Source organism: Malus sylvestris, chromosome 17, assembly GCF_916048215.2.
Source record: "Malus sylvestris chromosome 17, drMalSylv7.2, whole genome shotgun sequence".
In the NCBI taxonomy this organism is placed as follows: Eukaryota; Viridiplantae; Streptophyta; class Magnoliopsida; order Rosales; family Rosaceae; genus Malus; species Malus sylvestris.
The window spans coordinates 25,604,344-25,626,090 of NC_062276.1; the positions used below are offsets into that span (position 1 = coordinate 25,604,344).

The 21,747-nt window shown below is 36.5% G+C and overlaps 4 protein-coding genes across 4 annotated transcripts; all 4 read left to right on the forward strand.

The window, feature by feature from the left end:
• Window positions 1–2,018: 2,018 nt before the first annotated feature.
• LOC126611559 (methyl-CpG-binding domain-containing protein 11-like) lies at window positions 2,019–6,854 on the forward strand. Its single transcript, XM_050279861.1, has 2 exons — window positions 2,019–2,234; window positions 5,683–6,854. The coding sequence occupies exons 1-2, from the start codon at window positions 2,172–2,174 to the stop codon at window positions 6,481–6,483; spliced, it is 864 nt and encodes a 287-aa protein (XP_050135818.1). The 5' UTR covers window positions 2,019–2,171; the 3' UTR covers window positions 6,484–6,854.
• Window positions 6,855–6,999: 145 nt separating this feature from the next.
• Window positions 7,000–11,229, forward strand: LOC126611558 (glucan endo-1,3-beta-glucosidase 14-like). Its single transcript, XM_050279859.1, has 3 exons — window positions 7,000–9,551; window positions 9,901–10,934; window positions 11,028–11,229. The coding sequence occupies exons 1-3, from the start codon at window positions 9,317–9,319 to the stop codon at window positions 11,073–11,075; spliced, it is 1,317 nt and encodes a 438-aa protein (XP_050135816.1). The 5' UTR covers window positions 7,000–9,316; the 3' UTR covers window positions 11,076–11,229.
• A 3,813-nt stretch (window positions 11,230–15,042) lies between these two features.
• On the forward strand, window positions 15,043–16,236 carry LOC126611561 (cucumber peeling cupredoxin-like). The gene is made up of 2 exons (XM_050279863.1): window positions 15,043–15,292; window positions 15,492–16,236. The coding sequence occupies exons 1-2, from the start codon at window positions 15,115–15,117 to the stop codon at window positions 15,947–15,949; spliced, it is 636 nt and encodes a 211-aa protein (XP_050135820.1). The 5' UTR covers window positions 15,043–15,114; the 3' UTR covers window positions 15,950–16,236.
• Window positions 16,237–19,604: 3,368 nt separating this feature from the next.
• LOC126611560 (umecyanin-like) lies at window positions 19,605–20,926 on the forward strand. Its single transcript, XM_050279862.1, has 2 exons — window positions 19,605–19,906; window positions 20,256–20,926. Exons 1-2 carry the CDS (start codon window positions 19,729–19,731, stop codon window positions 20,714–20,716), a joined length of 639 nt encoding a protein of 212 aa, XP_050135819.1. The 5' UTR covers window positions 19,605–19,728; the 3' UTR covers window positions 20,717–20,926.
• The last annotated feature ends 821 nt before the right edge of the window (window positions 20,927–21,747 follow it).

Here is a 21,747-nt window from a genome sequence, read left to right on the forward strand (position 1 = left end):
TGATTTATATAAACTAAATTCATTTCTGTTACTTTGACCAAGTAATTACAAATTCTATGAAGAGTAAAAGAGAAGCGAGCCGGTTCAAATTATGAGCCGCTTCAAATGGTACAAAGCCGTTTCACATTACAAATGGCACGAAGCCACATCAAATTTCAAATGGCATGAAGCCGCATCAAATCCCAAAAGGCATAAAGCTGAAGAAAAATCTCAAATGGCATAAAGCTGAATCAAAAGCTCCAATGGCTTAAAGTCCTTAACTGCAAGAGCCTAAACTGCACAAGGCACAAACACTTCAATGGCGCAAAGTCCTTACCCGCATGAGCGAAAATTGTACAAGGCATCAAATCCAAAAAAGTATCAAGTATACAAAGAACTACGAGTAACTTGATCCCTCAACGAGGGTACGTAGGCAATCTAGGGCTCTACCTAGACGTAGTTACACAATCAAATAAACACCCAAATCCCCAAGTTACGATTTATTCATATTAGAATCAAAAGGTATTCCTTTCCCAAAAGAAAGGTTGTAATTAATAGGCGCGTAGTCTAGAATGGGTCGAACTCGAATTAATAAAACCCTCTTCGAAAAAATGAATGAGGGTGAAATTGTGTCGAAAGAATTATGTGTTTACATATTATGTACAATTTTTGCTCAATAGTAGTTTACAAAATTAAAATTATCAAAATAAATTTTTTCTTATCATGTCGAAACAGGTTACCAGCGTGTCGCTCTCGTGTAAACTTGTTAAAGACCCGTTATTAAAGGGTTATTATCGTATGACCCGATAATGACCCGAATAGTTATCGTGTGATCCAAAACTTGTTATTTTTATGTCGTTTACGTGTTGTGTAAGAAATTGCCAGTCTAATCTTCCCTGTCCTTGAAAGGGTGGACTATTGTGGCGAAGCCACCAACTAGTCCCCTTTTCAAAAAAGAAAAACTATAATGTTGGAATTGTGAACCATTTGCCTTTTTGAACAAATGATTTAGGGTTTAATTGGCTCACTTCAAATATCAAAATGTTTGTACATTTCAGGTAAAAAGATTAAAACTCATTTTCCTTTTTGAACAAATGATTTATTTTTAATTTTTAATTTTATTTGAGGGGATGGAGTTGAAATCCGATTAACAAATGGTCTTTCTAGGGTTAACTTAATCGTCTTCTTCAATGAAAATTTATATAAAGTTGAAATTCGAAGGGGATGGCTGAATCTCAAATACATTGGGCTTTGTCTAAGATTGGGTGGTCATGTGGGCCTTGTCTTGCATTCCATTTCAGCCCATTATTATATTTATTTTTTTGTTAGAAAACCCATCTAGTTTTAATGACAAATAGGTTTTAAATTACATTATTTTTTCTCTGTCTTGATAAAAGGGTAGCTTCTAGAAGCAATAGCGTAGGTAGGTCAGTTTAAAAACGTTATCCGTAACGTAAGCATCGCGAACACGTGACAAGTCGCCCCTCGTCACATTAGTTAAATCCAAAACGAGATTATTAAAATAAAAATTATAAATTATAAAAAAATAATCATATTTATCCAAAAAAAACCCAGAAAAAAGTTAACCATTTTGATAGGGACAGGAAATTAATGAGAGAACTTTAATGAAAAACTTTCAGTACTGTTTACTTTAACGAAAAAATCATATTTTTACACTAAAAAGTCAATCATGGTACTATTCACTTTATCTTTGATTTTATCATTATTATTAAAACTTAAAGTTTTCAAATTATTTTCATTAATTTTCCTAATTAATAAAGCATCACTTATCTAACTTGGGGAAAAATTTATACGAAACGCTTACATAACGATACATTGTTGAATCAAAACGCTATTTAACGGTAATTTCCTTTTTTGTTGTGGCTGGATTTTCTGACAGTTTCCTTTTTCTAGTTAAAATTTTCATGTCGGTTTTAATACCGAAAAGAGAAAAATAAATAAAAAATTAGAAAAAAAGGAAAGCGGAGGGACAAAGGAGGTGCAACCGGTTTTTCTCAGAGCTTCTAAAGTCTTAAAGACACACGTCCGTAGTCCGCACAATACACGAACAAACATTACAACTTCAAGCGTTTTAGAGAGAGAAAGTGTGTATTTAGAGAGAGAAAGGGAGGGAGAGGATAGGGGTTGAGTATTTGGGCGAATTCTGGGTTTAGGGTAGAGCAGCGGCAGACATGGAGAGCAAAGTGGATGAGGTTTCTGTTGAGCTCTCAGCTCCTCCTGCTTGGAAGAAGAAGGTCTCTCTCTCTCTCTCTCTCTCTCTCTCTCTCTCTCTCCTGTTTACTCACTCAAATTTTATATGTAGCTCTATTTGAATGCTGTATAATTTTGTTGTAGCTCTTTTTTGCTTCGAATCTTAGGGTTCTGCCTCTGGTTCTGCTTGAGCTGCTTCAATTTTTAGCTTTAGTCAGAACTTTGTTTTTGAATTGCTTGGTTTTCAAAGTTAGGGTTTTCACTTTAGCATTTGAATTTTTAATTCATGGAAGTAAAATTTGTGTGCCCAAATAAGTGCAGTAACTTCAATTGTTAAGATTTCCTTTGAAGTGCTCTGCTTTCAACTTGGTCTGTGCTGATTGTTGTTTTATAATTTTGCTCTTGTTAGTGTAAATTAGTAGCTAATTTTGGTGATTACCCAACAATTATATGTTCAAATATAGGAATTAGGAATATATAATTTTCTTCTGTAAGATCATATTTTTGTTGGCGGTTTGTGGGAATCTCTGTTAATTTGTTGGAAAACTTACTCTTGTAGAAGTAAAAATCGAGCGATTTCCAGATAAAGGAAGTGTAACTCTGTAAGTTCACTAATCTAAAAAGCTAGGAGAAATTATTAATAGCTGAATGTTATTAGCTGCTAATAGATCCTGGCGGTTTCCTTCACCGTTGCAAATTGCAAGTGTGATAGACTTGCTAGAGGTGGTTCTGAACTTAAGAGTTGTTAGTTTTTCGTATGATGAAGGAACCCCTATGACCCCTTCCCTTGTCGGGTACAAGGTTTGAGGGAAATTATCCAAAAACCACGTATCCTTCAAGCTATAAATTTTTCTTCAAATTTAGGACCCTCCTGATATTACTGAACTCAAGAATTTTCTTCAACATTTGCACCCTGGATTCCATTTATATTGATAGGTGCTGTGAATGTTTCCAAAAGAAAGTTTAAACTATTTCCCGCCCCGACAGGTTTCTTTTTGTTATTTTTAGGTAGTTTTGATTCCACTAGGTCATAACTGATTTTTCAATCTGTTAACTGTTGTCCGTTAATGAATAAACTAGTGAGGTAATCTACCGTTAATGAATAAACTAGTGAGGTAATCTAATCACATCAAATCTTGTTTAGTTACTTTCGACAAAAAGAAAAAATCTTGTTCAGTTACAGTTGGCTCACTTAAGTCATGAATGGCGTTTCCACATGTCTCTGTTTTTTTCTTAGTCATTCTTGTCTTTGAATCATGTACAATGATCAAGTATGGAAATAATTTGTAGCCCCCCTTTGTAGAAACCGTTCTAACCCTACAAACCTAATGTTGCACTATCACACAGGTTATTTTACAAATTTTAGGCTTGGGGCAATTCCAATTTTTGTACACATCTCTATACTCTGGGTTGTTTAACTGCAAGGTCAGATAGAACCTTAACCTGGTCAGACATGCTTTGATGAGGAATCCCATTTTATTAGTGCACTAATTTAGTTTTTCAGTTGTATGCTACACTAACTTCAAAAGCGGTTTTGATTAGGACTTCCATCTGGTAGCCCTAGCTAGCAGCTTTAGCTTAACCTAATATCTGCTTTATGTTACAATTGCTTCTGTTAAATTTGTATTAGTATTAGTAGAAATTTGATGTGGGCCCTTTAGGTTGTGGACCTGAAGTTTGTAGACATTTGATGTGGGCCCTTTAGGTTGTGGACCTGAAGTTTGTAGACATTTGATGTGTGCCCTTTAGGTTGTGGACCTGAAGTTTGTAGACATTTGATGTGTGCCCTTTAGGTTGTGGACCTGAAGTTTGTCTACCAGTGTTCAGTGAACCACCAATACTGGATGATTTGGGTCCTATAAAAATAGGTTGTGTACCCTTTGCGTATATCAGAACTTGATTTATATTTTGTAATCAACTTCATATAGGATGTTTTAAAGGCAATATTCTGTAAGCATGGGAAAATCACAGTATATCTAATTTATGACACTGTTTTGTTTTGAACTAGCTGTGTGTTCCACTTTCTGCTGCAACCATCGGCTATTACAAGCTTGCTAAAGATAATAAACATTGATTTTGGCTGAGCCTTTTCCTTCTGCCTTTCATTTGTTTGTTTAAAAGTAAGCACATGGAATTCAAAATTTCTTCCTTCAAACTGCATTCCAAGCATGCTATTTTATTTCTAATATTGATAACTTATGCTGCTGCATGACCAAATTTTCTCTTGATTTACTTTCGGTAAAAAATATTTTGTTGTCAGAAAGTAATCAATTTTTCAAATGTTTAGCAGTTGGTAGTAAAGGGCTCTCAGTTGTGATTCCTAGTCTACTCTTCCTCTTCCTAAGGACAAGGAATGGGTAATATTGACATGGGGCAGAATGTGTCTAGGTGCGGAAATTCTGGTTTTTTTTTCTTTGGGTGACCGACCATATATTTCATTAAATTTGAGATCTATAACAGACAAACCGCTGCTACATTCTAACCATCTGGCAAAGAGTATTTTCTGGTTGGAAATATGACAGTGCTTATACCCAACACTGACCATTTAAAATAGGAATTTCATCTTGAACACCGCTTAATTATTTACGATGTTGGAGAATGTGTTCAGTTGAATTTTTTTTTCCTTTTGGGTTAGAAAACGGGCACAAAGCGCAAACAACCACAACACAAAAAAGAAAAACTCAACCCCTAGAGCTAGATCATACAGCTCTTGGCTCCAACTAAATCATCCAAAACAGCAGCAGAAACTTCAGGACGAGAATCCTTAAAGAAAGAACAACCCAGTGTGGTAACCTGAATTTGAAATGAATACTGTTCTAATGTGCTGATATTTCCTGTTCTTTTCTTTCCTTTATATGTTTTCAATATGTACTTTACACTTGCACATAGATGCACATGTTTGATACAATAAGAAGAGGTGAAAAGTATAGCCAGTTATTTTAGTGCTAGATAAAGTGTGTGTGTCTATATATATAGACAAAAAATGAATGGTTTTCAGTTTACTGACATTTTTATCCTATAAACTGCACGCTTTATCATCATTGTTCTAGTTCTATTGATCTCAGAAGTTCCCCCATACCTTTATCCATATCATTCTTGAAAGTATAAAAAATACATGTGCAAACTAATCCAAACCTAAAATGGTTATGAAGTCTTAAAACATAGAGAAGAAAGATTTAGATAACCTTTGAAATTATTGAAGTTTATCCCGGTAAACCTACTCAAAACAGCTTGTGAAAGTTGAATGATATTCTGGTGACAATAACGATGTTCTGTTTCACATAATCAACGATGTTCTGTTTCACATAATCACTTAGATTGCATTCCGCAGAACTATTTGCCTAAAGGATGTGGGCTTCTCTGAATCCTTTAATATGGTACATGCAAATATTGTTGGTAATATCAAGGACGGTCAATTGAATTGAGTCCATGTGGTTATTTTACATAATTCTTGGATATGGTCTTTGACAATTTACTTTCTTTGTTCTGCAGTTTTTGCCCAAGAAGGGAGGCACACCAAGGAAAAATGAAATCATATTCATTTCTCCGACAGGAGAGGAGTTTAATAGTAAAAAACAATTGGAGAAATACCTAAAAGCACATCCTGGTAACCCCGCAATATCAGAGTTTGATTGGAGCACTGGTGAAACCCCTAGGAGATCAGCTAGGATCAGTGAAAAGGTCAAGGTGGCTCCATCACCAGAGAGCGAGCCTCCAAAAAAGAGAGGCCGAAAATCATCAGGTTCAAAGGACAAAGTGGAAGCTTCTGGTGGAGAAGCTGATGCTACAAATGAAATTCAAATGAAAGATGCAGAAGTAGATGAGAAGAAAGATGCAGAATGTGAGAAACAGAAGGATGCAGAAGCCGAGAAAGGGAAAGATGCTGACCAGACTAAGCCAGAGGATGGTAAGGATAAGACCCTGACTGATGCTAAGGAAACTCTAGGTGAGGAGAAAAAGGAAGATGCAGTAGAGGAAAAACCCGCTGAGGAAGCAGCTGAAAACAACAAAGAAGATGTACCACAAGCTGAGGGAGGAAAAGCAGATGGAACTAGTGACAAGAAACAGGATGACATAGCTACTGTGACTGTTGAAGCAAATGGGGCAGCAGAGAAAGAGAATCTGGATGGAACCGCACCTCCTATGGGCGGAGAGATCAAAATGAAACATGATGCAGCAGAGAACGATGGGAAATGCAATGCTCAAGCTGAAGAGAAAGTCAAGCCCAAGGATGGGGAGGTTGTTGAAAATGGTAAGGTTGAGCAAGTGGCGCAAGCGGATGCCCCTCTATAATTGAGCAGCTGAACATGCTCTACCACCTCTCCGGTGAGTTGTTGAATGTTCTGTACCATTTATTGCAGTTGGGATTCTGTTACATCTCTTGAACTTTGTTTCGCCCCCTTTGTTACAGTGACTCCGGGAGTTATGGATGATTGTAATGTTAATGTTGTTAATGTTAGACTTAACTGTATCTAGGGAACCAACCGGTCTGGTAGAATAGGTCTTACTTGTAGATTCTGCAACTATGGTTATGGAGTAGCTTAGATTGTAGAATGTAAGAGGTACTTATTGGACCGGTTGCGTTTTAGTCATCAGTAGATGGTCACTTGGTACCATTTGTTTGTTAACTTGTTCCTTTGTTAATGTGACTAAAGTTTTAATTACCTTGTTCTGCTTGTGTTCTGAAAATTGAAAATGTTCGGCTGCCGGAGTTTTTGTTTGAGGAGCGCTGTTCTCAGCTGTTTCCATTTTTTGGAAAGGAATTTTGTTTTTGCAAATTTTGATAAAAAGGCGAGGGAACATTAGGTACTAGATTTTGCAGTTTTGCTCTGCTGTGCAGTTTGTAGGGGTTCTGAGAACCACATTCACCCTAGATTGGATATTGTACAAGTTTATGCGATCGCATAAGGAGGGCAGAGGAAAAAAAAAGGTGTGTTGGACATTTTATCCTTTAGTTTGAGTCTGGCATTTCTGGTACAGTGGACATGGACTTACATGAATGTGTAAGCTCATTTCCATTAGGCAGGAAAATTTTAGACCCAAAGCATGGTGAGGGTCAAATGTAACACAACATTATGCGTTTTGTAACGCAAGACTTACACACATAAATTAGTTTTGCTATTTGAATATGTGCAAATATGTGCATTGGAGGAGAAAACAAGAAAACTCAAACAGACCAGTTTTTTTAACTCGTACGAGTTTGATCCGATTTGGAAAACCAGGACCACCATGAATGGTGGCATTATTGTTTTTTCTTCCCTGCTCGTTATTGTCCAGATCTTTTATCTTTCTATTACCCACTTTTTCTTCTATATTTTCTACCAGCTTGTGCTTCAGCTTAGTAAAGTGAGCGGTCTTAAATTCAATGCACATGAATGATGATGGCATATTAAAGCTTGTGTTGAGTTAATACCCAATTAGTGAATGACTCTATTGTGTGACCTAACGGTCCTAACCTAATCTCATTCCCTTACACTAGATTATTCCCTCCTCTTAAGGTAGAATATTGTTGTAGCGAAACAAAGCCTTGATTTGTAATACATTTCCTATATTTTTGTTTCACTCTATCCGCAATATAATTTTGGAGTACGGACACCTCCAATTTAGAGAAATGTCTTTCGTACTCTTTTTTCTTCATTCACACTCATATTTCTTTCTGGCCTGTAATTTGAATAAAGGGATGTTTTGGATGCGGTCCCTAATCCTTAACATTCTTTGACTAAAATCTTAATGGTATTCAAAGTTTGATCAAAGTCCCTTGATTTTATACACCTCATTATATTACAATTAATATTAATATTTTTATAGTTTTGGCAATAATTGTTTGATATTTTATGTGATTTATAATCCTATAAATTTAAAATCCCTCATTATAATACTATTAGAAATGGTTACAATAAAAAAATTCAAACATTTTGATTGAATAAATGGATAAAAACTGTGTAAAAATAAGAAATAATAAATGGCAAAAGAATGTATCCATAGTGTTAAAAAAATTGGTACATTTTACAAAAAAGTTGGTACATTTCACATTTAACAAAGTGGTACATTAATAATAAAGAATGGGTACATTATAAATAAATTAGGGTACAAATAAAAGATTAAAAAATTATGAGTACAAATGAAATTTTTTAAAATATAGGCGCTAAAAGAAATCAATACATGGGTACAAAATAAAACTAAAAAGAAAATACCACAAATTTTAAAAAAATGGTGCAAATTAAAAGTGGGTACAAACTAAAAATATAAATATATGATACAAAGTTTAGGCATAAAACATAAATATACCATATGTAATTTTTCTATCATTGATTAAATATACAATGTCACATGACGGTATACACATGGATACAAACACAAATAAAACTTTAAAAAATATGGGCACAAAAAGAAACTAATATATGGGTACAAATTAAAAATGAAAAAAAAAATTGGTACAAATTAAAAATAGGTTCAAACCAAAAATAAAAATATATGATAAAAATTTAGCCATAAATATAAATATACTAATTGTAAAATTTTTAACACTAAAGGAATATATTTAAAAATAAAAATATTTTATTATTCAAATAATTAATGATGTTATTAATACCCATGGACCTTGATCAAAAATTGAAAATGAATAGAATTTTAATCAATAAAGTAGCAAAAAGAAGGATGTGAACCTAATTTCTCCTTAAATAAATTACAAGAAAATCGACTAAAAGTATACATGGTGTGCAGAAGGAGAAAATGAATTTGGATAAAAAAAGATCATTTTCCCAATTTATGGTTATGCTCCTTTCCCACGAAAGGTACTACCATTCATCCCAAAGCATATCAAACAAAGAAAGATCCTTTAGAGAGAGACAAAAGCTCTCCGATGGAAACAAGACCAGAAAGGGGAAAAGGCATACTTACAATTTGAGATAGACAGTTTAAAACTCGAAAAAAAGTGAGAGTAAAGTAAGAATCTATTCCATGCCCTCCCCCCGCCCCCCACCCCCCACCCCCCACCCCCCAGAAAACATTTGTCACCTTTGTAGTAAAATTAAGGTTAAGAATCTTGGTATTCTTGTTCACAAGAATCACAGCATTGTTTGGACGTCATCTCTGGACCTAGAGAAGGCTAAGAATCTACCCTCTTATGGCATGCCTGAAGCAAAAGTATTGCATCATCCAAAGGATCGCTTATGGGCGGGGCGGTTTCTTGACTGAGGTTGCCGTCGTTGTTGGGTTACAAGATATTATTATTAGGTCATCTCCAACATTCATTTTCCACAAAAGGAATGCTTTCATTGTTAATAGATCATTCACAAATCAAATGGAGCTCTCTTTCTTCTGCTTCCTTCTTCTCTTCTCCACCACTACGTTTCTCAATGGTAATTTCTTCATCTTCTGCATGAATTTAATGTATACTGTGGTCTTTGATGAACTATATGGTCGCATAGAAATTATTCTGTGATAATGCAGCACGATCACGTAGTGTAACCAGTTCGCTTGTTATAATACAGGTTCCTCATGCTATATGAAACTCTTGATCTTATGTGCTTCAAAGATAAATCTTGTAGATGTTAATCAAATGGAATTTACATTCTTCGAATTATTTTTTGGATTCCAGTGCTCTATTGAACTTACATGCTTTGGTTCAAAGATCTTGTTTTCATGTCTCATGTCTGTTAAATGATGTGTGTGACCTTCTCTGGATCATGAATTTTTCTTTGTGTTTAGTGGATGCATCTTTTACCGGAACATACGGAGTAAACTATGGCAGGCTCGCTGACAATATACCGTCGCCTCACAGCGTGGTGACGCTTCTCAAAGCGGCAAAGATAAAAAACGTCAGGATATATGACGCTGATCATGAAGTCCTCACCGCCTTCAAGGGATCGGGAATTGAAATAATTGTAGGGCTTGGAAGTCAGTTCCTGAAAGATATCAGCGTGAACGAGGATCGCGCCACGGATTGGATAAAAGAAAATGTACAGCCATACATTCCGGGAACGCACATTACTGGAATAGCAGTGGGGAATGAGATATTGGGGGGAACTGATATAGAACTCTCCGAGGTCTTATTGCCTGCCGTGAAGAGCGTTTACAATGCGCTTAGCAGGCTTAATCTGGCGACCTCCATTCAGGTGTCGAGTCCACATTCGGAGGCTGTGTTCGCGAATTCTTACCCGCCATCTGCCTGCATTTTCAAGGAAGATGTTGCTCAATTCATGAACCCGCTTTTGGAATTTTTCTCACAGATTAATTCCCCTTTTTACATAAATGCATATCCATTTCTGGCATATAAGAGCGACCCCGAGCACATTGACCTCAACTATGCTCTCTTCAAGAAAAATGCTGGGATTCATGATACAAAAACCAACCTGCATTACGACAACATGTTTGACGCAATGGTTGATGCGGCGTATTTTGCTCTGGAGAAGGCTGGATTTGACAAGACAGAGGTCATAGTTTCCGAAACTGGTTGGGCGTCTCGCGGGGACGAAAGTGAAGCAGGAGCCAATGTCCAAAATGCCAGGACGTACAACTACAACTTGCGCAAACGGCTGTTGAAGAAGAGGGGGACGCCACATAGGCCAAAGATGGTTGTGAGAGCTTACATTTTTGCTTTGTTCAATGAGAATTTGAAGCCGGGGCCGACGTCTGAGAGGAACTTCGGATTGTTCAAAGCTGATGGGAGCATTTCATATAACATTGGCTTCACTGGACTTGTTGGACCTTCTGCAGCATCATCATCTCTTCTTAACTACAAGGTATGAGTTTCAAGACTACTCCTATCTTTAGTAATTCAAGCTTTATTTTTAAATTTTGTTTCTCATCTGCCTGAAAATTTGGTTGTTTTTCAGGTTTTCACAAGTTGTGCAGCTCTTCTGCTTCTATTGTTAACTTCATAATTAGTCTTTTAGGGTTCTTCGATTAACACATATTGTTGTAACATGATGTCCATGTATAGCCAATTCCATTATTTTTACGTTATGATTCCATTATCAAGTTAGATAACCGCCAATATTGCTCACTGTTTTCTAATAATATTCCAGCTGTTTACAATACCTTGTCTCTCTTTTCGTTTTTTTTTTTATATATATTTTTTCATAAAATAACTTAATGATTGAAAAATTCAACGACTGCATGCAAAAGCAATAAAGCCAAGCTTGGCATGCCGTATAAAGTATTGAATAAGACTAATAGTATGAAGCCGGTTGTTTAGTTCATTTTTGTATTAAATAGTCACCTGACTAAATAATTCGAATTCACTTGTTTTGTCTGGTCCACACCTGCTACTCCAAAAGGCAAGACTCGTCGAATTCAAATGTGAGATCTTTTAGCAATCCATTGTTAAATAGCCCAGCCTTGGCTTGTCTTTCTCAAATCCCTTCGTCTGATTTTCTAGCTTCACCATGGAACTCTTCCATCCCTTTCATGCCTTAGTTCCCAAACTCAATTTCCACTTTGAGCCTTCGATGATTAGGATTTGGAACCAAGAAACTTACCATATCCATATATATCATTACAAACAAAGTCAAGTGAAATAGGGATAAGCCATAACCTTTCAATGGTCACCTTTATTTCCTTTAGAGCAAGTCCACCGAAGTGGACTTTGCCCAGGACCCAGCACAAAAACAAGGCCAGGACCCTGTCAAATGACTCCACCCCCTCAAGTTGACTGGTACCCAGCCCGAGCTGGGCAATGGACCAGCCCAAAAGAGACTGAGCAAGAAGCCGGGCTGTTGGCCTGGCGCGTGCGCTTCACGGCAGCGTGGGGTGAGTGCCCGACAAGGTTTCAGAGGGCTGTCAGCCCACTTGTGCTCCGGAGTGACGCGGCATGATCATAGCCGTTGGATTTCCAACGGCTAGTTTTTCTAGACCGTTGGATTTCCAACGGTAAAAAAAATTTAAATTTGACTTTTAAAATGGACCGTTCGATCATAGATCAACGGTCCACGTTAATTAACTAAATTAAAATTTATTAAAAAATACAGAAAAATTATTAAAAAATACAGAAAATTAAAAAAAAATTTTCTATAAATACCTAACCCTCATCTTCCACCTTACACCACATTTCAATATTTTCTACACTTTCTACCAAAGCTTTCATATACTTTTTGTGTGAAAAAAAAATACCAAAAAGCTTGTGGTTGAAGAATAAAGAGTATTTGATGAGTTTATGTAATTTCATTTTAGTGTGTTTTTTTTTTATAGTTTATTTGATGAGTTTATGTAATTTCATTTTAGTGTGTTTTTTTTTATAGTTTATTTGATGAGTTTATGTAATTTTATTTTAGTGTGTTTTTTTTTTAAGTTTATTTGAAATTTTATCCGAAATTGGTTAAAAATCTTATCTGAAATAAACTTAAAAAAAAAAAAAACACACCAAATAAATGCGCTGGGTGCCAGCGCATTTTTTTAGGGGTGGAGATGCCTTGGCCTATTACTGTTCATTGGAGTCTGTTACTGTTCATTTGAGTGGATAAATGCGCTGGGTGCTGGCGCAAAGTCCTTAGGGGTGGAATTGCTCTTAATGTGTTCCATAGCATTCATCCCTTACTGAACCATCGACAATGTTCTCCTTGCAATTTTAGCATAAGTGTTCAACTTTAGGACAGTGTTGAGATTCTTCAGTGGGTTCTTCTCCATTGGTGCTCTCTTTGCTCTTCATCAGAATAGAGCTTCTGATGACAGATTGAACCTTATTAGAGTTGATGATCCTGGTTGAATCAACTCCATAGCATCCTTAAGAAAATTTGCATGCTAAAGGGTGGGGGTTTGTCTCCCCCCAAAGAATTGTACTCATTTTGCCTGTTCACGGAACTTTGATAATTTACATGTTTTATGAGAAATTATAATTTTATTCAAGTCATTAATCTTGTTAGAATAAAGCACTTGAAACTTTTCATTCTTTGCTTCCTAATCACGGAATAATATTTAATTCGACAAAATCTTTCCAAAATAAATCTAAATCTTTCCAAAATAAATATAACCCTGGAGTAATGAGTAATAGAGTAAAACACGAACAAATTTGCAGGCCAAGGACAGAGCTCAAAGCTCCCCTAGGTAACATTGATTTGAAAAAATATTACCTCCTAGGCTTGGTGTTCATAAGGGTTTTCATTGTGATAATGGAAGAACCACATTTCTTTGACACCAAGTCTAAGCCCATAAAAAATGTTTTGCTCCATACTCACCATTGTGCATTGGTCGAATTAAGGATGAGAAATTATGAAACCTTGTTTGGAATGTTCTTTGGAGCTTTGACTTAGATGACCCTTTCTTCTTCCAAATGACATGTTGCTTTGTTCATTCACCTTACCCCATTCTAGAGATGAAGATTTTAAAGATGCAATGTGTTGTTGAGAAGAGGCTTCCTTCCAGTTCGAATTGCGTGTCCGTCATTAGTGATTTTTAAACAAAAGTTTGTTAAGGACTTGGTCGCTTACATGTGGGTTTGAAACACCTTTGGAATGCGTCAAAGTTGAATGTTGCCGATTGGACTACACTTAGCTGGCTTGGCTAAGGCACTTTCGAGTAAGAAGCTTCGTTGGAATAAAATTCCACATGAGGATTTCCTAGTCTGGGTGCCTTTTTCAGACCTTGTCATGGTGTTGCATAATGCACTTGACTTAGTACGGTCGTCCGAGATAAAAGTAATCGTACTCAGGGTTGGGACTCAAAGCCACCCCTCGGATGATTCCCGATTCCAGATTGCCATTTCCATCATTCCCTCGAATGGTGTAAAGCCCAGGTTGAATGTTATAACCCACAACCCTTAGGTTGTATAATCTTTCCGAAAGCCGGATGGTGCATTGGACTTTCGAGTCAGGGGGTCATGTCCCCATGCCTGTAGCTCGCCGATCGTAACCGCACTTAATATGACTCGAGCCTCCCAAGCTGCTAACCAAACACTACATAATGGGCTAAAGGAGACACCTATGACCCTATTAGTTTGAATTTTAAACTTGCGATTACATTAAGTTTCAAAGTTGTGTGTTATTTAAGGAATTTTAGGGTATTCCATTCAATGCAAAAGAAAATAACGAACAAACATGTAGCATATGTGAGTAACTCTGAAAACTCTTTCATTGAATAAAAATGGGTGTTTACGAATGGGGCGTGATTGAATCCGAAAAGGATTACGTATCCGCGAAAAGGAGAATCAAATAACTAGTGTAGTTTCAAAAAATATGAGACAAAGTAAAAAATTGTCATGGTGAAGCGATAAAGAGATAAGGGGAATCAAATCGCAAAGCTTATTCTAGAACGGTTTGGCTCCACTTTTTATGAAAACAACTTTCAAATGCAAATACATGCTACTTTTAAAAACTGTTGTATGAAAGCTATTACGTTTAAAATAAGCATGATATTTTATTTTCATCAAAAACTTTTTACTTCTAACTTATGTATAAAGCATCTTTTTAGCTTACCAAAAAAAAAAAAAAAAAAAAAACCAAACGGGTTTAAGCCAAGAATTAAAGTTTTGAAATCTTGGAATTTTGAAGTTTGGGAGGTTCACCAAAATTTTAGTGACGTTGAATTATACCCTGTACATATTCTTCAAACCAATAATTAATTAGGATTTATTACTTAAAAGAACCCTTAATTTTGACGTACTAATTAGAGAAGGTCAAGCATCATTAAACAGAAACAAGAAAAAGAAAAAGTGGGAACTTTCCACTTTGTAACTATGTTCCACACGGAAGACCGACATGGACCAAGCAAACAAGCAAAGATGACCGGCTTCACAATATGCATGTTCTCATTGTTCTTTCTCAAGGCAGCCGCGTAGACTGCAACAAGTCTAACTTGCTTTTTCTTTACTCGTCAGCTTTTCCTTCTCTATTTATAGGCTTCAATTCGAGTATCCTTGCCACACACTCTCATCAGTGATCACCTACAACAACAATACACAATTTTCGTAGAAGTAAAGAAATTTAGTCGATGGAGAGCAAGATGGTGATTGTTTTTGGCTTTGTAGTTGCAGTATTTTTGCAGAGTGCGGCAGCGCAGACAGGACATGTGGTGGGAGACAGCATAGGTTGGACCATCCCTCAATCTGGTGCACAAGAGTATGTCACTTGGGCTGCAAGTAACAAGTTCGTAGTTGGTGATACTCTGGGTATTTTCTCTTCTCATCTATTTTCCATCTCCGTCTTCATTAAATTAATTACTTCATGAACTCATTAGTGTAATGCAAACTTCAAATAAACGAGCTGGACCAATCAGTTGGTACTAATAGTGTGCAACTGTGATTGTTTCGAGGTAACTATCCATCAATTAAGTTTTCTCACATTTGATGTTTCTTAATAATTTTCCAGTTTTCAACTTCGCCACCAACGCACACGATGTACAAGAAGTACCCAAAGCATCTTTCGACTCATGCAGTTCCGAAAACCCAATTGGCACAGCCATCACAACTGGCCCAGCAAACATCACTCTCACCTCCGCAGGCGACCACTACTACATCTGCACTTATGGCCGCCATTGCCAGTCGGGACAGAAACTAGCCATCACCGTCTCAGCTGCCTCCCCAGGTGCCGCACCTTCTGTGCCGCCACCGCCCTCTACAACTAACACCCCTCCAACTACCCCTTCCCCCACATCAAACGACCCTGCTGCTTGTGAACCTGTCCCGGCTCCATCGCCTTCCATGAGTGGAGTACCCACCGTGAACACCACCCCTGGGTCGCTGCCTCCGTTGGGTTCTTCTTCACATGTTGTTTTAGCTAGCTTCGTTTTATCCTCCTTGGCTCTTGTCGTGGGTTTGTTCTTTTAGGTGCAGTAGACATCCGCATTTGGTCATCCAATATTTTTTTGGGGTCTTTTGATATGGGTCCAATTGGACTAAAAATTGGACCTATTTCAAAAGATGGGCTATAAAATTGGGTCTCTTTCAAATTTTTCCTATTTTTTTTTATTTTTTATATATTTTCTTTCTTGATAGGGCAGGGTAAATCGTTATTTATTTTAATCTCTTTTTTATTTTTGTATCGGTTTTGTATAACAGAACAGTGATGATTTTTTGGAGTGTGCTATTAATAAAGGAATTCTTGTAGTTGAAAATATTGTTATGCACTATGTTGGAACTTCGAACGTTAAACTTGTCTGTATGGTGTTAAAAAAAATCATTATACAAAATACAAAAAAAAACGAGTGTAAAATGTCTTTGATACCTTGGTTTTTAAGAACAAACTCATAAAATAAAAATAAAAACTAAAGACAATATTTAGTTTTAGTAAAACATCAAGCAAGACATGTACACTTAATTATTAAACAAAATTACTGTTTAAGAAGAAAGTTCATATACACAAGCACCAATCTTACCATGATGGTCACACCTATCGTCTTACTCTTAACTGCTATTGCTGTCACTATTTTCTCAACTCCCACTATTCATTTTACAAAATACAAAAAACGAGTGTAAAATGTCTTTGATGAAGAAATTAGGGTTTTACTATAAAATCAATTGATAATATGGAAAATAGCTCAATATCTTATCAGCCCTTGCCTTGGTCTACACCTCATCAGTGTGGGTCATTTTGTCCTCACATTATTAACTCTCAATAGGCCCCCTCATGTGTGACTAATTTTTAAGCCTACACGTGGACAACAAATTGGGTGATGTGTGAAAATGTGCGGCCCTTGAGCTTTCACATAAGGGTCAACTTGACTTTGATACCATGAAAAAGTCGGTGTTCTACCATAAACCAATTGACAATATCAAGAGTAGCCCAACATCTTATAAGCCTTTGCATTGATCTATCCCACTGATGTGGGACATTTTGTCCTCACATCATCAACTCTCAACATTTGATATGTTGGTTTTTAAGAACAAACTCATAAATGGAAAAAACCAAAGACAATACTTAGTTTTAGTAAAACATCAAGCAAGACATACTTAGTTATTAAACGTTATTGTTTAAAAAAAGAAGAAAAAAAGAAGAAGAAAGTTCATATTCACCACCACCATAGCTATTTAGTACTACGGTTTAGTGGTATTCCTTTTTATTGGTAAGTGAGAGGTCTTAAGTTCGATTTTTGCCAAAGACGAATTTGAACCACATTATTGCTAGCCCATTGTGAGGCTTAACCCATTCTCCCACCCCTTAGTGTAGATAATATCGTTGTTCAAAAGAAAAGAAGAAGAAAGTTCGTATACACACCACCACCATATATATTCACCATATTCGTCAACCTAACATCTTAACTGCTATTGCTGTCACTACCATTATTATCTCAACTACCACAATCCCCACCACTATCTCACCACCGCCTTCACCATATCTCCGTCGCTATCATCCACACCACCTCTCAACCACCATTGTTGCCACTACCATTCTTCGCCACCATCATCACCGGTGATGTGAGCATTCCTACTACCATTGCCCCTCCCATTCATGGACGGAGTTAGAGTTTTTTTTTAGTGGAAGAGACCTTAACATCTACTTATACTTAAGAAAAAAAAAATTATCATAATAAAATATCGTCTATAATTTCATTTGCTTTTTCTTTTTCCTTAAACTGCACAAAGCCACAACTTCACAACTTGGAGAAATGCTTTTACAATGATGGGCTATTTCAGAATATAAACTGAAAGTAGTGCAATTATGGCAAGTTCAATCTCCACATGTCTTTTTATATGTGTTTCATTAAAAGGAGCATAAATAATATAATCAATATGTTATTTGCATGTCACTTAGTACTATGGTCTGGTAGTATCCTCTTCACTTGGAAATGAGAAGTATTAGGTTTGAATCTCGTGATGACGAATTCGATATCAAATTAGGTTGTCCATTGTGTGGCTTTGTCGAATTCTCTTTTTTTCTTAGTGTAAAAATATCGATGTACTAAAAAAAAATTTATTTGCATTGCACCTTCTATAATATCATAATTTTTTTTTCTCACTAAACTTGGGTGCCTCCAGTGATCCTTAGCTACCACCATTCATGTCCCCACCCCGCTATTATCACCACTCATATCCCACCATTATTGTTACCACCACCACTGTTTCTAATTGCACAACCCTCGTTGCAATCATCTCCACCACCATCCCACCATCTTAAAATATATATTACAAAACATTATCATCAAACACGAATTTCTTTTATTGACATTTATATATCGATAAACAAAGACGTCTAATGTCTTCCTTGTCCAAATATAATTCCCAGATTAAACTCCTAGACGAATTCTCGATGCCTTTTTACTGCTACATTTTCAGTTGGCTGGACGGGAGCTGGGCCATGTCACCTACTACTTTAACGGGCTTTGTTTGTGTTTGAATTTTTTATCCTGTAAGCTGAATGGAAAGACATGATATGATGTGTTAAAATAATGAGTTAACACTAACCAACATCACGACCCATTTGTCAGGTCCATGTAGAGGAAAATGTGATTTGACCAAATTTATTGTTGTTAAAAATTAAAATCTCCGCGCTTTTGAAGATTACAATATTGAAATAGGAATGTAAGTTTTCGTTATGGAATCCCTTTCTATTGAGTGATCTCTCAAAAAACTTATTTGATGAGCATAGGTACATTTTGAAGAAATTTAATTTGTTTTATGGTGGAATTTTATCAGAGTATGTTGTCCTGTGTAAGAAAGCCCAACAGCCTGGCGTGCTTCAGGTCATCCGATTTGTGTTGTCCATGTGTTATACTTGAAAATTTGCCACCCATGAGGTGTTATCCCACATTGAAAAAAAAGAAGACCTTGCATGTGCTTATAAGCAAGTTAGGCTATTCCCATACACCTCCTATTCATTTTACCTCAACTTCTTCACATTCTACATTGTATTGCAATGATTCAAACAAATTATTTTTCAAATTGTTGTTGAAAGTTTGTTAGTTTGTTCAGTGAGCGTGGAGGGCCAAAATTGTTAGTTTAAAACTCGGTAGAAGTTGGTTAAAAGGGAAGCATTGTATCAGAAAGCTTGTTCATTTGTTGTAGATTGATCTTTCGTAATAATTTCTATTTTTTTTTTTTTTACATAAGAGTGAAAATTGAAGCCAAGGAAAGCTCCAAAATCCTGGAATTTGGAAGTTTAGGCGGGTCCCCCAAGTTTATCACGTTAGACTATACGACCATGTACATCACAAGAATTCTTCAACCCGATAATAATTAGGTTATTACTTTAAGAACCTACTAATGAGAGAAAGTCGAGCATCATTAAACAGCAAAAAGAAAAAGAGAACAAGTCTTTTCATGAAATGTAGTATGATATGAAAGAAGGTTGGAACTTTCCACTTTGGGTCTCGGTACAACATAATAGACTAGAATAGTCTAACATGCACCAGAAATCAAAGTTAAGATGACCGACTTCCCATGCATCTTCTTATTGTTGTTCAAGGCAGCCGCGTCTAAGACTCTACCAAGTCTTGCTTTTTCATTACACTCTTCAGCTTTCCCTACCTCTCTATTTATAGGCTTCAATTCATGTATCCTTGCCATACACTCTTATCAGCGATTACCTAAAACAAATCAATTTGCTTTAGTAATCACAGCCTCCTACACAATTTTCCTAGAGAGATATAGAGAGAAACAGAGCTAGATAGATGGAGAGCAAGATGGTGATTGTTTTCGGTGTAGTTGTGGCTGTGTTCCTGCAAAATGTTGCAGCACAGACGGGACATGTGGTGGGAGGAAGCATAGGTTGGACCATCCCTCAATCTGGTGCACAAGAGTATGTCACTTGGGCTGCAAGTAACAAGTTCGTTGTTGGTGATACTCTCAGTAAGATTCGCTTCTCTTCTGATTTCCATCGTCTTCTTCATTAAGTTAATAACTTCGTGAACTCATTAGTGTAACACTCTTCTTCAAATGAACCAGCTAGACAGACCCAGTTAGGACTCCGCATTTACTGATCACATTAATATATATATATATATATATATATATATATATATATATATATGTATATTTGAAGTGAATCCACGAGTATTTCTGTAAAATAAGAGCACATGATCGACAATAATTATCAAATAAAGTTTCAATTAATTTCCTCTAGCCTTGAAATTATTCCAAGGTAAACTATCCATCACTCATGTTTCTCACATTTGATGTTTCTTAATTATGTCTCCAGTTTTCAACTTCGCCACCAACGCACACGATGTACAAGAAGTACCCAAAGCATCATTCGACTCATGCAGTTCGGAAAACCCAATTGGCACGGCTATCACAACTGGCCCAGCAAACATCACTCTCACCTCTTCAGGCGACCACTACTACATCTGCACTTATGGCCGTCATTGCCAGTCGGGCCAGAAACTAGCCATCACCGTCTCAGCTGCCTCCCCAGGTGCCGCACCTTCTGTACCACCACCACCCTCTACTACTAACACCCCTCCAACTAGCCCTTCCCCTACATCAAATGACCCTGCTGCTTGCGCACCAGTCCCAGCTTCATCACCATCCATGAATGGAGGAGTACCCACCGTGAACATCACCCCGGGGTCGCCGCCTCCGCTGGGCTCTTCTTCACCTGCTGTTTTGGCTAGTTTCTCTTTGTCGGCCGCTGCTCTTATCGTGGGTTTGCTCTTTTAGTTACCATGAAGACATCGCCGGTCCTAATTAATTACTATATTGGTGATCCAACCTTTTTTATATTGTCTATCTTGATAGTACAAAAGTAAATGGAATTTGATCTTAGTCTCTCTTTTGTTCTACATAATTTTGTATCTGTTTCGTATAACGAACCCGTACAGGGTGATTTTTTTTAGTATACTATCAATAAAGGAATTCGTTTGTTCAAAATTCTGTTCTGCAATGAAGAAAGAAGGAATGTTTTTCTGCCAAATGGTCCTATAGTCAATGCTAATCTTATGGCACATGTAATATGATCGTCCATTTAACTCTTAGAACTTTTTTGTGAACGTCTGTCCTCTCAATTTCGTATCCATAACATACATGCACAAAAAGGGATAAAGTTCACATGTAATGTAAACTCTCATAATAAGCACGTCCACCTTTCCTTTCATGGATTTGATCTTGAAATTGTCTCTACAAACTGTAATGAAAATAAAAATTCCCGAAGTATTGTGACATCATGTGCTTCGGACCTCAAGTTTGAGATGTAAGCGTACAACAAGGGACTAACAGAAGTTTTTGAACATAATTTGGTTAAACCCATGAACTTTTTGATCAATAAAGCAGCAAGAAGAGAACATTAAAGAATTTCTATTCGTCACAAAGATTCCGTTAATCGTCTCAGTTCCTAGAGCTTTTAAGGAGAAAGCTTTGATAATCTCTTCGCTGTTTCGAAAACTTCTGCAAATTGTGAGGGGGATCTGAAACCATCATTTGCCGTAGTAATAAATTCTCCAACATAAAGGTAAATATATAGGGCTACAAAATGTGCTAAGAAATATGAAATACAATAAAGAATTAGAATAGGACTATACAATGGGTAATAAGTTAGGCCATCTCTAACCGAAAATGCTAAACATAGCCTTATTCAGAATTATAGTCCTGCAAAAAAATATTTTTAAATGAATAGTGTCAGAACATACTCATATACTATCCAATCCAACCAAATGGAATAAAACATAGTCTCCTCAATAATTTATTAGTTTTAA

What these genes read in the sequence shown, in the direction of transcription:
- LOC126611559 (XM_050279861.1), top strand. Translation starts at nt 2,172, where the DNA reads ATGGAGAGCAAAGTGGATGAGGTTTCTGTTGAGCTCTCAGCTCCTCCT. An exon ending in CTCCTGCTTGGAAGAAGAAG is followed by an intron (nt 2,235 to 5,682) that starts GTCTCTCTCTCT and finishes TTTGTTCTGCAG; the next exon opens with TTTTTGCCCAAGAAGGGAGG.
- LOC126611558 (XM_050279859.1), top strand. Translation starts at nt 9,317, where the DNA reads ATGGCATGCCTGAAGCAAAAGTATTGCATCATCCAAAGGATCGCTTAT. An exon ending in CACCACTACGTTTCTCAATG is followed by an intron (nt 9,552 to 9,900) that starts GTAATTTCTTCA and finishes CTTTGTGTTTAG; the next exon opens with TGGATGCATCTTTTACCGGA. An exon ending in CATCTCTTCTTAACTACAAG is followed by an intron (nt 10,935 to 11,027) that starts GTATGAGTTTCA and finishes GTTGTTTTTCAG; the next exon opens with GTTTTCACAAGTTGTGCAGC.
- LOC126611560 (XM_050279862.1), top strand. Translation starts at nt 19,729, where the DNA reads ATGGAGAGCAAGATGGTGATTGTTTTCGGTGTAGTTGTGGCTGTGTTC. An exon ending in CGTTGTTGGTGATACTCTCA is followed by an intron (nt 19,907 to 20,255) that starts GTAAGATTCGCT and finishes TTATGTCTCCAG; the next exon opens with TTTTCAACTTCGCCACCAAC.
- LOC126611561 (XM_050279863.1), top strand. Translation starts at nt 15,115, where the DNA reads ATGGAGAGCAAGATGGTGATTGTTTTTGGCTTTGTAGTTGCAGTATTT. An exon ending in CGTAGTTGGTGATACTCTGG is followed by an intron (nt 15,293 to 15,491) that starts GTATTTTCTCTT and finishes ATAATTTTCCAG; the next exon opens with TTTTCAACTTCGCCACCAAC.